This window comes from Myotis yumanensis, unplaced genomic scaffold (assembly GCF_028538775.1).
Source record: "Myotis yumanensis isolate MYYU_CA2020_CCGP unplaced genomic scaffold, mMyoYum1.0.hap1 SCAF_1, whole genome shotgun sequence".
Classification (NCBI taxonomy): domain Eukaryota; kingdom Metazoa; phylum Chordata; class Mammalia; order Chiroptera; family Vespertilionidae; genus Myotis; species Myotis yumanensis.
This window is the reverse complement of record NW_027223752.1, coordinates 3,350,408-3,363,521: the sequence shown is the minus strand read 5'-3', so window position 1 is coordinate 3,363,521 and position 13,114 is coordinate 3,350,408. Positions and strand designations below refer to the sequence as shown.

Here is a 13,114-nt window from a genome sequence, read left to right as displayed (position 1 = left end):
TGCTCACGCTCCGCTGCTCCCCGACCTTCGTTCTGGTTGCCGGGGGGGGGGGGGGGGGGGCTCTGGCAGGGGGAGGGCTCAGGACCTCGCTTCTGAAACGGGGCCACTCTCCCCGGGTTGGGGTGCTGGGGGGCTGGGCGGGAGATTCTAGGACGAGGAAGGCCCGGCTCGGCTGCAGGAGCCAGGGGTCCGGCTGTGCCAGGTGAGGTCAGGTCTGGACCCCCCACAGGGTGGCCACGTGGGCAGACCTTGGGGAGGGAGAGTGACAATGGGACTGGGACCAGCGAGCCTTCGGGAGGTGACACTGGGCAGCAGGTCCCTCCTGGTCCTGGGCCTGAGGTCCAGGTTGGCTTGTCCGGGCCGGGCTGCTGCGGGGAAGGCAGAGCCCAGAGCCTGGCAGGGGGCGGAGCCTACGTGGGAGCCTGGGGCCCCCGGGTTCTCCCATCTCTCAGAGCAGCGGTCGCCAATCTCAGGGACCGCCAGGGGTCCAAGGAGCACCGGTTGGCGACCGCTATCTTAGTGTATCTTCATCACAGTCGCCCGTAGCCATGGTTACTGCCTAGCACCTCTTACCTGCTCTGCTGGGCACTGCGCAGTAGCCCAGCCCTGTCACCCCGTTTCACCAGGGAAAATCCCGAGGGAAAGGACTCTCACTGCGGGCGGCCACAGCACGTGGGGTCAGGCAGATCCGGGAAAGGCACAGGGACACGCCGAGCCGAGCCCCTGGTTTATTGCTGTCGGAGGTCACAGAGCCTCGGAGGCACGTGTGGGAGCCACCAGCGGTCACGGGCGCTTCCCCAGGAGGGAGCAGGCACGGCGAGGCCCTCCAGCTCCCTGTGCACAGGGCCAGGCTGCCCCCGGAGACAGGCGCCCTCCACGGCCAGGGCACGAGGGGGAGGGAGCTCTAGGCTGCGCTGGGGTTGGCCACTTTGCCGCAGAAGAGGATGCTCTGGGTGTCCTCGGAGAGGATGGCGAACAGGAAGGGCCTGTTGAACTTCACGGAGGCCCGTGGGATTCTTGCCGACTTGAGCATCACTCTGACTCCCGTGGCAGCGGCGGCTTCGGTGCCCGTCTCGGCCACGTCCATCAGGCTCTTGTGCACCACCTGTGAGGACCGGGCCACCCCGAGGTGAGCAGGAGGCCGCGGCCCGCCCGCCCGCGCGGCTCTCGGGGGCTGGCATTTACCCACCGCTGACTGTCACCCTGCTGTCAACCGGCTCAGCTGGTCCGCTCCTCCCGGCACCCTGGTGTGCGGAGCCCTGATGTGCACATGTGCACGCGAGGCTCGGGGCTATGAGGGGCCTGCCGGGTGCAGGGCAGGGGCACCCTGGGTGGGTCCCCCGCCTGAGCCCAGAGACGGTGCTGCCCCCACACCCCCTTTTGTGGGGGCACACGCAGGAGGCTCCTCCGCAGGCAGCTGGTGCAGAGTTCGGAACCCACAGACAGCGGGCCCTGCGTCAGCCCCATGTCCTTGGGCTTCGGCGATGTCGCAGGGGATGTGGCTTCACATCCCTGGACCCTGCAGCTGCCCCACCCCCACCCCTGCACGTGACCTTCCATTGCCACACCCTTTGGGAGGTGGGGTGCCGACGAGGGTGGAGGGCTTCCCAGCAGCTCCCCGTTCTCTGACTACTCTGCTTCTAGGCACGCAGTGCAGGGTCCCCGGGATCTCCCATCTCTTAGTGCCCCTTCATCACAACCGCCCCAGAGCCATGGCTACCACCTCCTGCCCCTGACCTGTTCCACTGGGCAGGGGCACTGGGCAAGACCTCTCCCTGCATTTACCCGTGAAAAAGCTGAGGGGACAGGCCTCGAGCCATGGGCTCTGCAGGCAGTAAGGGGAGAAGCGTGGGGGTGTCTCTGCTGATTGCACCCCAGGCTCTCCCCTAGGCCCGGCTGTCCCATGAGACTGCAGGGAGGGGCCCGCCCAGGCCTCAGCACCCAGCTCCTGGGGGCAACTGGTCATGAGGAGGGCAGCTCTGTGTGGAGATGGGAGACGCCCTGGCCTCTGCCCGGCCTGGCTCTTCCCAGCTCCACGCGGAGGCTGATGTCCACGCTGTCGACTCACCTGAGAGACCGCCAGGTTCTTGTCGCCTGTGATCCCCGACAGGTCGGCCTTCTTGCTGAAGACCTTCCTCATGCCCAGCCGGGGGAGGACGCCTTCCAGGTGATAGAGGCTGGAGAGGGAGAACTTCGGCAGGTGGAGCTCCATCGGCCTAGGAGGAGAGGAGAACAGACTGAGCGCTGCTTGGTCGCCCGGCCTCCCTCCTCACAGCTGTCCTGCTGGTCCCTCCCACAAGCCCTGCAGCTGCAAATGAGCCTTTCCTGTCTCACTTTCTCTGTTGTTGCTGTTAATCCTCGCCTGAGGATATTTTTCCATTGAATTTTAGGAGAATGGAAGAGAGAGGGAAAGACAGAGAGAAACATTGGTGTGAGAGAAACACACCAACTGGTTGCCTCCTGCAAGAGCCCCAAGCAGGGCTCGGGCCGGGGAGGATCCTGCAACCAAGGTACATGCCCTTGACTGAAATCAAACCCGGGACCCTTTAGTCCACAGGCTGACGCTCTATCCACTGAGCCAAACCGGCCAGGCATTCCTCCCTTTCTTTCATATATATATATACATATATATACTAGAGGCCTGGTGCACAAAGATTCGTGCAAGAATAGGCCTTCCTTCCCCTGGGTGCCAGCACTGGCTTCCCTCCGGCACCTGGGACCCAGGCCTTTGCTCTGGCCACCACCTTCCACCTTCGCTCTGGGCTGGAGCCGCCTCCTGCCCACTCCAGCCAGCTCCGTGGCCACCGCCCAGAGGCCGGCCCTCAGTGGCCAGCCAAGGCTTGTGGGAGGCTTGGCTTCCTTCATCGCTGGGGTGACGAAGGAAGCCAAGCATCCCACCCACTCCGGCCAGCGCCGCCATCTTTGTGGCTATGGGCGCCACCATTTTGTCGTGGACTGATAGTTAATTTTCATATTATCCTTTTATTAGTATAGATGCTAGAGGCCTGGTGCACAAAATTCATGCATTGGGGGGAGTCCCTCAGCTCAGCCTGCACCCTCTCATAATCTGGGACTCCTAGGGGGAATCCTGCTAGATGTGGGCCCGATCCCACATCTGCCTGCCTGATTGCCCCTAACCACTCGCCTGCCTGGTTGACCCTAACCACCTCTGCCTCTGCCCCCACCACCATGGCTTTGTCCAAAAGGACGTTCGGAAGGTCATTCGGCTGTCCAGTCTAATTAGCATAGTATACTTTTATTATTATAGATTGACTGATTTCACAGAGGAAGGGAGAGGGAGAGGGATAGAAACATCAATGATGAGAGAGAATCATTGATCAGCTGCCTCCTGCATGCCCCACACTGGGGGTCAAGCCTGCAACCCGGGCATGTGCCCTGACCAGGTATCAAACTGTGACCCCTGGTTCATAGGTCGATGCTCATCCACTGAGCCACACCAGCCGGGCTCCTTCCTCACTGTCTTGACCCCTGGTGCTTACTTTTCTTTCCCTCCTTTTTTAAAACATGTATTTCATTTATTTTAGAAAGGAAGAAACATTCCCGAGAGAGAAACATGGATGGGCTGCCTCCTGCACGGCCCCTGCTGAGCATGGAGCCAGCAGCCTTGGAGCATGGGACAGCCCTCAACCACCGGAGCCACACCAGCCGGCTGCTCTTTAATTCACTCTTTATCGTTCATGTCAGCACATGCCGGATGGGTCTGGGGCCGCGCATCCGCCTGGCCCTGCCCTTCCCTTGCAAACCAGGGGTGCAGGGGGAATCCTGCATGCCCACGGATTCGCAGGCACTGGGAGACGGCCCCAGGCAGGCGGCTTCCTGCACCGGAGGTGACAGAGAGGAAGGGCCAGCTGGGTGGAAGGAGGCAGGAGGCAGCTGCACGGCCCACAGTGCAAAGCTGCTTCTCAGCCCGTCTCAGCTCAGGCCTCAGCCAGTCCCCATGCCTCGGCCCCTCACCCTCAGGAGGCTGACAAGGACAGGAAGGGCACGAGGCTGGGGCTGTGATGAGGACCCGAGACTTGAATGATGTAAGAGGCAGAGGCAGCCGGAGCCCTGGCGAGTCTGATATTTTCATCTCAGAGAAGAAAACATTCAGGCCGAAGCCACACCGGAGGCCACGGGCCAGGTGCCCTGCTCTGCACCTGTCCCAGCACCGCACGCCCACCCGGGACCTCAGGGAGGCTGCGCCCGCGTGGCGGGGACGGGACGGGGAAGCGTGGGGGTGAGCGAGGATGGCCCGCCGCTCCGGCCTGGGGTAGTCACCTCATCCGCAGCGAGTCTCTCCATCTGCGCAGGGTCTCGGGCCGCAGCGCGGCCTCCACCGCCTTCATCTTGCCCTTGTCCGGGAGGACGAAGAGCGCGCTGGCGGCGCCCGCGTACCCCAGCTCCACCACCCAGCAGGCGAGCGCCTCGTCGCGGAAGTAGGGCGTCTTCAGGTCCTCGGAGCTCATCATGGGCACCGTCACCCACCTCCCCTGGCCCACGTAGAACTTGGACTGGAAGGTGTCGTTGGGGTCAAAGGGCGTCTTCCACTTGGCTGCAAGCGGGAGAGGCGGGCGGGGTCAGGGGGGAGCTGTGAATGCGGGGGCTGCCCCGCCCCACCCCTTTGTTCGGGGTCCCTGGGCGGTGAAGACACTCCGCACCCCAACAGCCAATCCGGGGCTCCTCTTAGGAATGGCCTGGCTGGGTTGGCAAGAACTCCTTGGCAGATGGGCGCCCCCAGGTGTGGGGGAGAGGGGCTGGGAATGGAAGACCGGTTAATGGTGCTCATGACACACACGGGAGTGTGGGCGTAGGAGACAGGAGAGAGGGGGCTCGGGAAAGAGGGAGGAGGCGTGACGGTGACATGAGGGCCTGGGCCACGGGCACCCTCGAGGCTGTAGGAGAGCACATTCCCATGCTGGGCTGCCGGTCATTGGAGGCTGACACCCCGGAGATGGCCACTGTCCCGCAGTCTCCCCTCCCTCCGGAGGCCAAGGCCCGGCTGGGACGGAGCCAGGCCCGGCTGTGCGGGCAGAGGGCCGCCCGAGCGCCACACCATCCCTCAGGGAGGAAGTGCATTCCCGCCCCTCCTGCCCACGGGGATTTGGAAGGACAGCGGCCTCCTCCCGGGAGCTGGGCCAGCGTCAGGCGGACGAGACAGAGGTCAGTGGCTCCTCTGCAGCATGTGAGGGGGACACACTCACTTGGAAAACCCCAAGAGAAGGCGATGCCTTGGGCAGGGCGGGCCGTGGGCCCAGGCCCCTCTCCGGGCCCCACGCACACCCCGGGCACCATCCTCCATGGCGGTTTCGGGAATAGCACAGGCTGCTGGGCCAGGAGAGCCATCGCCGGGAAAGATCAGAACTGAGGTCTGCATCCCGCTGAGCCTGCACGGGACTCACCTTTGAAGAAGATGTAGTTGACCAGGACCATGGCCGTCCCTGCGTCCAGGTCGCCCACCAGGTCCACCAGTTTCCCCTGGGTCTTCTCCCTCACGTAGTCGTTGATGAGCCGCTGGGCCGCGGGGGCGTCCCGGAAGTCGGTGGAGAGCGCCTGGGAGGCGTACAGCGCCTCGGCGTCGGCCCTGAACTCGTCCAGCACCTTCAGCTGCTCGCTGACGAACATGGCGTTGCCCACGCTCAGCCGCAGCTGGCCGCGGGGCCGGCCCAGGGCGCGCAGGAGGCGCTGGAAGCCCTGGTGGATTTCCGTCCCCGAGGTCTCCGTGAGGTTGACCTTGAGGCCCCTGTGGATTTCCGTCAGGGTGCGGCCGCGGGCCCCCAGGGACAGGAAGGCTAACGCGGTGGAGACGCCCGTCGGGGAGAAGAGCACATTCTTATCGGGGTTCTTCCGAGCCAACTGCCTGTAGAGGCTGAAGGCAAAGTCGGCGTTGCTGGAGGCCAGTCGGAGGCTGTCCACCGGCGTCTCGTTGCCCCGGGTCACCTTCTGGTCCGGCGTGTCCCCTGGGAGGCCGTGGGCAGTGGGGCCGAGCCCAGCCGCCAGGAGCCCCAGCGCCAGGAGGACTGACATCCCTTCTGCCCTCAACTCTGAAAAGCGAAGCTGCTCTAAGTCTCAGCCGGCCAGGGGGGCCCGGACCGCCTCCCAGGGCCCCCACATGGCCTGCTTTCTGCCCCCACACCCCCAGCTAGCTTTGTGGCCTCCTAGGGTGGCAACCTCCTAGGCACCCACCGTACGTAATTATGCTCCGTGCTCCTTCTCACGTTTGTAGGTTAGCACTGAAATTGTGGCCATTTTCCCCAGGGGAGAAACGGCACAGAGAGGTGAAGGGGTTTGCCCAGGCCGCACAGCAAGGACAGGGCAGAGCGGAGGCAAGAGCTGGGCCTGCCTGGCTCCCAGGTGGGGAGCTTGTGAAGGGCGAGAGGTGCATCCTCCCCGCGTGCTAGGCGAGCGGACACTAGCAGGAGGGGTTCGGAAGCATGCAGTTGCTTGGCGTGTGTCCCCTGTCCACCCCCAAGTAGGGTCCGAGGAAGGGGCGCCGGGCGAGTCAGCGACCACAGCGCTGCTCCCGGCCTCTCGATGATGCGCTGGCCGGTGCTGACTGCGGTGCTGGGCGCAGTCAGGGCTCATGCAGACACTGGCCCGGCCGGCGCGGCTCAGTGGGTGAGCATCGGCCCAGGCACCAGGAGGTCACGGCTCGGTTCCCGGCCAGGGCCCAGGCCCAGGTTACAGGCTCGATCCCCAGTGTGGGGCCTGCAGGAGGCAGCAACCCATGATCCTCTCTCCTCACTGATGTTTCCATCGCTCTCTCCCTTTCCCTTCCTCTCCGAAATCAATAAAAACATATTAGAGAGAATAATAATAAGAGGAAACAGAGAGACACAGATTTCAGAGCCAGTTGCTGCAGCAAACAGGGCCAATCACCTTCCTCCGCCCACTCAGCCCCGAGCCCCCCGAGGGGACAGGGCAGCTGGGCTGGTGGCAGAGAAGGCAAAAGGAGGAAGAGGAGGAGGAGAAAAAAGAGGAGGAGGAGGAAGGGGGAGAGGCGGGGAGACGGAGCTGAGCTGATGACCATCCCAAACACAGTGGCATCACCTTTGGACAAGCCCGGGACAGAGGCAGTTCAATTGCCCCCTGTGTACCCTCTGCTTATGTAACCATTTCTTTGAAAAATAGTTGAACTTTTCCCCAAAAACATTGCTTCTGGAGAAAAAAAGCTTACTGTTTGGGCGAGTTGGCGGCCGGCCCTGTCTCTAAGCAGCCAGCCTGTCTGCTTTGGCTGGAGGTGGGGTGGGAGGTGGGGGAATGGCTGGCGCCCAGGGACAGGCCCGATGGAGTCCCTGTGGCCTCTGCCCAGGGTGCATTGCAATCGTTCTGTCTGCACCACCTTGAGAGCTGCCCCCTGCACCAGGCGAGGGGAGCACCCCGGGCCCCTCAGGGAGTCCTCATCGGGGGAGGATGCACAGCTCTGTGGGGGGGCACAGCTGACTCCAAGCAGAAGCCCAGTGCCAGGGGCAGACTTGACTCTAGCCCCCTCGTGGCGCGTCCACCCCTTTGCAGGTGTCCGGCTCAGGCCCAGACCGAGGCCTGTCCTCAGCAGCCAGGCCCGCCCGGCGCTGCCACACTCCTCCTGGCCCCTCCTGCACAGTCCACGGCTCCCGGCCGAGCCTAGAACCACCCGGGGAAGTGGGTTCCGTGGCGCCCAGTAGCTCGGCGCCGTGGATTACCTGCCTCGGAGAGCTGAGTGCCGTGCGTGGTGCAGCCGCGGGCGCTGGAGCTCACTTATCCTGCAAAGGGCTCCGCCCCCGGCTTGGGAAATGCTGGCGGGACACCCGGTGTCCAGATGTCTGACTGGAAAGGGAGCACGGAGCGTTTCTGGTAACTGGGATTTGCTAGAACGACTCGAATAATCCAGTTTTAGGAACAGCTGAATTTTTGTCTCTTAAACACAAACCAAGACCTTGCCTCAGTTCGTTCTGTCTTTGTTGTGAAATGCTCATTGAGGAACATGTAAAACTCAGAAACACATGAGGAGGGACATTGAAAAATACCCCGATTCCCGTTCTTCAGAAAACAAACAAACAAAAACACAGCCCTGGCCTCTGTGGCTCAGTGGGGGGCGTCGTCCTGTGCCGCAAGCGTTGCCCGTCAGGACACGTGCCTGGGTTTTGAGCTCTGTCCCCAGTTGGGGGTGTGCAGGAGGCAGCCGATTGATGTTTCACTTTCTTTTTTTAAAATATATTTTATTGATTTTTTACAGAGAGGAAGGGAGAGAGATAGTTAGAAACATCAATGAGAGAGAAACATTGATCATCCGCCTCCTGCACATCTCCCACTGGTGATGTGCCCGCAACCCAGGTACATGCCCTTGACCGGAATCGAACCTGGGACCCCTCAGTCCGCAGGCCGACGCTCTATCCACTGAGCCAAACCAGTCAGGGCTGATGTTTCACTTTCACATTGACCTTTCTCTCCCTTCTTCTTTCTCTAAAAAGCAATAAAAAATCTTAAAAAAAAGAACAGTTCTTGGTCCCGGCAGGCAGCACCCTGTCACTCACTCTCGTTAGGAGTTTTCAGGAGCGAGGAGGCAGCACCAACCCTGGGCCCAGAAACTGTGCGGCTCCGATACGAGCCTGGGGAACCCAGGTGCCGTGTGAGAAAGCAGGAGATGCTGGAGACCCTACTTCCCACAAACGCAAGCAGAAACGTGGCAGGAGCCTGAACCACCACCAACTGCCACCAGCCGATGAGTGCAGGCCCACGGCCGGAAGGTCATCTCTGTCAAAGTACCGTGTGGAGGTCCAAGACGGCATGGATCGGGTGGGAGCTACACTGACTCCTCCCGGGACCAAACTGGAATCACAACTAAATTACAGAAAAATCATCCTGAATAGCCAAATGGAGACTCGTGAAGAGAAGCCTTATAACCGAGGACTTACAGAAGAAGCCACAGGGAGACTGGTAGGATGTGCGGAGGGGTGAGCGGGCTGGCCCTTCTCCCAGAGGCAGCTGCTGAGATTCCAGAGGGATATCTCAGCTATGAGGGGTTTCCCCTGAGAAGTGTGGGAACCGGGAATAGGTGCCCACTTAGCGTCTGCCTGTGTAAAGCAACGGGGTTTCTGACGGCCAGGAGAGATGGCTGGGGACACGGGCATCCTCATAAAGGCCCAACACAAAATTTCATTCGCAGCCACTCACCCTGGGCTCCATTGGAGGGAGGGCAGAGCGAACTAGAACCGCATTCGGAGATTCTGGGGTTGGTGGCTCTGGGGAGAGAGCTGAAGGGTCAGCCACCAGGATCCCTTCACAGAGTCATTTCCCCATTTCTCAGAAGTCATCTTTCTTGGGCGGCGCGCTCCCCTTTGTACCACATCAGCCGAGGCGGGGAGGGGAGGAGTAGCCACACCCTCTGGAATCCCTCGAGCCCCACCCTGCAGCACTCAGGCCCTGCTGAGGAGTACAGCCAGCAGCTCTTTCAGTGACTGAGCCGAACAGACAGCCTGCAGGCAGAGCTGATCTCCCGTGATGGGGAATTTTGCTGACCTACCCCCAAGGGCCTGGTGCTGGTAAAAGCACCAGGGGCAGCTTGGTCCTTTCCACAGACACCCAGGCCCAGCAGAGGCAGCCAAAAACCATGGATCACCGATAGCTCCAAACAGATTGCCCAGGGCCAGAGAAAGACAAGTACCATGTGACCTCACTCATCTGGAATCTGATGAACAAAATGAACTCACAAAATAGAGACAGACTCAGAGAGCAGGCAGACAGCTGTTGGGGGGAGGACTGGGTTACAGGGGTGGGGGGGTGGGATGGAGGGATTGAGAAAAAAGAAAAAAGAGAGAAAACAACTCACTGACACTGATAACAGAGTGGTAATGGGGGGGGGGGTGGAGGTAGAAGAGGGGATAAGGAAGATAGGTGGTGATGGGGAGAAAAAGAACAGTCCTCCTTAGTTGGCTCATGTTGATGAAATACTCATTGAGAAGCATGTAAAATCCCAGAAAAATACAGAGAAGGACATTGGAAAATATCCCAGAGTCTTCTCACCCAGGGAAAGTCCCTGCTAACATTTGTGGAAGTTTCTGTCATTGTTTTGTGTCTGTATGTGCAAGATATGAATCTCCATACAGAAAAGCAGACATACTTTTAAAAATGCAACACTCGCCTGGCTGGGTGGCTCAGTAGTTGAGCGCCGACCTTTGAACCAGGAGGTCACAGTTCAATTCCTGGTCAGGGCATATGCCTGGGTTGCAGGCTCGATGCCCAGAGTGGGGCGTGCAGAAGGCAGCCGATCCATGATTCCCTCTCATCATTGATGTTTCGCTCTCTCTCTCTCCCTCTCCCTTCTCTCTGACATCAATAAAATATATATATTTTTCAATGCAACACTCTATTTCCTTCCAGCTCGGTTTGTGGCGCCTCTCCCTGTTCCCGGAGGCGGGGTGTTCATTGAGGGCCCCGAGCACAGGTGTCCTGGCCTCTGGTCTCCGACACCGTCTGTCTTCGGGGGCTTCTCCCCGCTACAGCTTCACCCTACGCGCTGGCTGCCCCTCATGCTGACCGGGACGTCTCCTCAGCTCTCTCTCTGAGCTAAGGACAGGCCTTTGTTGGGCTCCTAGGAAGAGCCTTCCCCTTGGTCCCTCATCACCACAACCCTCCATCCATGACAGCCTCGGACACAGAGCACAGCCTGGGAACACTGGATGCTGAGTGACCCTCGCAGCAGTGACCTCAAGCAGGTCCCTGGAAGTCCCTCACCCTTCCTTCCTCCTCTATCAAACCCCGGGGGCATTTCCCCGACAGGGTGGCTGTAACGACTACATGAAACAATACCGGAGTGAGGGAGAAGATGGCGGCCAAACAGGCAGACCCTGCTGGCACCTCCCCCAGGGTCCGACTGGAAATAAAACTAAATTGGCGATGAACTTGTACGCATAGATGCATAACCCGTGGACACAGGCACACAGACAATGGGGCAGTGAGAGCCCGGGGGTCAGGCGGGGGCGAGAATGGGCTGCAAGAGGTTAATGGGGGACAAGGAGGACCTATGTAATACTGTCAACGATAAAGATTTTTTAAAGAGAAAAGAAAGAAGAAAGAAAGAAAGAAAGAAAGAAAGAAAGAAAGAAAGAAAGAAAGAAAGAAGAAAGAAAGGAAGGAAGGAAGGAAGGAAGGAAGGAAGGAAGGAAGGAAGGAAGGAAGGAAGAAAGAAAGAAAGAAAGAAAGAAAGAAAGAAAGAAAGAAAGAAAGAAAGAAAGAAAGAAAGAAAGAAAGAAAGGAGAAAGAAAAGCTAACTTGGGGAACATTCATCTGGAATTACCACTGAGGTCCAGCTGAGGAGGAGACGCGTCAGGAAGGACAGAGCCACCTGGAGACGGGGAGGAAGGGCGTGGTGGCTACGGTGGGCAGCGGGCAGAGAGCAGGGTGGTCTCTCAGCCACGGGAGGGTTTTTCCTGAGAAGATCGCGGCCGGAGCCCAGGCTGGGCTCCACAGCTCAGAGCCCTGGAGCCGAGAGCAGGTCGCATCCAGCCGTACACGCCCACAGGGCTTCTGGCCGCTGGAGCCCTCAGATAAAAGCCTGTTTCTGGGGTTTTTAACCCCAGAGGACAGAATTTTCATTTGCAGCTACTCACCCAGGAGGAGGGAGGGCAGTGCAGACTGCAGGTGCCCAGGACAGGTGGGTGGGAAGTATTGGAAAGGCATTGGCGGGGAGACTCGCCCCAGGTGGTACCTTCCCAAACCGAAGCAGCCGCTTTCCTGAGAGGCACTGGCCCCTCCCAGAAGCCACAGCTCAGGAAAAGGGAAAGACCCGCCCCAGTGATGCAGCCGCCTCCCCTCAGCCACCCTGCCCGCCGCCCCCTGCACCCCGGCCTCTGCAGGGGAGGCAGCAGCAGAGGCCAAGCCTGCAGGTCCCAACAGCCTCAGGGGGCTGCAGGGGCTGGCTTGGGGTTGGGCTGTCCACCCCACTCTCCTGGGGACCTGACTGGTGCTCCCCCCTCACTGGAGAGCTGACAGAACTCCGGGTTTCCGGCCGATCCCACTGGACGGCATCCGAGGATCTCTGTCCAGCCAAGGGCAGGGAAATATTCTGGGTCGTTCTCAGAGGAGTAGCGCTGGGATGGGGAAACACACCCACCGCCCCCTCCCAGGAGACTCAGAGTCTAGACTCCAGATTCCTCCGAAAGCCCTTTCAGGAAGAGGCTTTTGAGTGCTTCAGGTGGGCAGTTGGCTGGCAGGCAAAGGCAGGTGGATGCAGCACCATGGCAACCTGGGAAGGTGGCTGACCCGTCCCTGGGCCCTATGGTGCTGACAAACTGGCCTTAGAGGGCAGCGTGGCCCCTCCCACGCACAGCCAAGGCCTGTGGAGAAAGACACAGACTGTGGATCGCTTGAACCTTCACACAGGGGACTGAGCCCATGGAGGACCGTCTCTGACAGAGGGTAGCACCCAGGTACCTCCCGGGAAGCCCAGAACTGGCGGAGAAAACAGCCAGCCACAGTCACCAGAGGGCAGGGTCCAAAGGGTCCCAGGAGGCATTGCATCTGCTAGACAAACACCACCTCACTTTTTTCTTTATCTTCTTTATCTTCCTTCTTTATGGATTTGTTATGATTTCATCTCTTTTTTTCCTTTCACATATCTAACTTTTCTTTTCTCATTTCTTACTCTTTTTTTCTTCTTTCTCCTGCTTTCTCTGTTTTTCCTGTTCTCATTTTTTGTCTATCTGTTTTCTCCTCTGTTTTCCTTTTCATAATTGTTTTCTTTCTCTTTTCTTTTATACAGATTTCCTTCCCCTAATCTTTATTTTTATTTTCTTTCTTTCATCTCTGCCCTTACATATTTCTTTTTCTCCCCCTTTTTTTCTCCTCATTTTCCCCCTTTTCTTCTATTATTGTTCTCTTTTCTCCTTCCTAATTCTCTCTTCATTTGTGGTTGCTTTTCTTGTTGTTGTTGGAATCTTGTGTATGTTTTGTTTGTTTGTTTTTGTTCTGTCAGCACCTGCACAACAGCCTGAATGACATGGTCGGGGGTGAGCCTCACAGTCAGCCAGCCTGAGAGGAGATTCCACCCCCAATGGGACAATAACATTTAAGGCTCAATTACAATAGGAGAGCTCAAATAACTCACACAGGGACATTCCTAGAGCACCCAGCTCTA

The 13,114-nt window shown here is 59.2% G+C and overlaps 1 protein-coding gene across 2 annotated transcripts; it reads right to left on the bottom strand.

The window, feature by feature from the left end:
* Positions 1 to 714: 714 nt before the first annotated feature.
* On the bottom strand, positions 715 to 7,820 carry LOC139000036 (alpha-1-antichymotrypsin-like). 2 transcript variants are annotated; one of them, XM_070402331.1, is made up of 5 exons: positions 7,683 to 7,820; positions 5,403 to 6,044; positions 4,282 to 4,555; positions 2,069 to 2,216; positions 715 to 1,105 (listed from the first exon to the last, which is right to left on the bottom strand). In XM_070402331.1, exons 2-5 carry the CDS (start codon positions 6,025 to 6,027, stop codon positions 905 to 907), a joined length of 1,248 nt encoding a protein of 415 aa, XP_070258432.1. In that variant the 5' UTR covers positions 6,028 to 6,044; positions 7,683 to 7,820; the 3' UTR covers positions 715 to 904. The 2 variants fall into 2 exon arrangements, with proteins under 2 accessions (XP_070258432.1, XP_070258503.1); XM_070402402.1 differs by lacking the exon at positions 7,683 to 7,820 and adding an exon at positions 6,187 to 6,278.
* Positions 7,821 to 13,114: the final 5,294 nt, after the last annotated feature.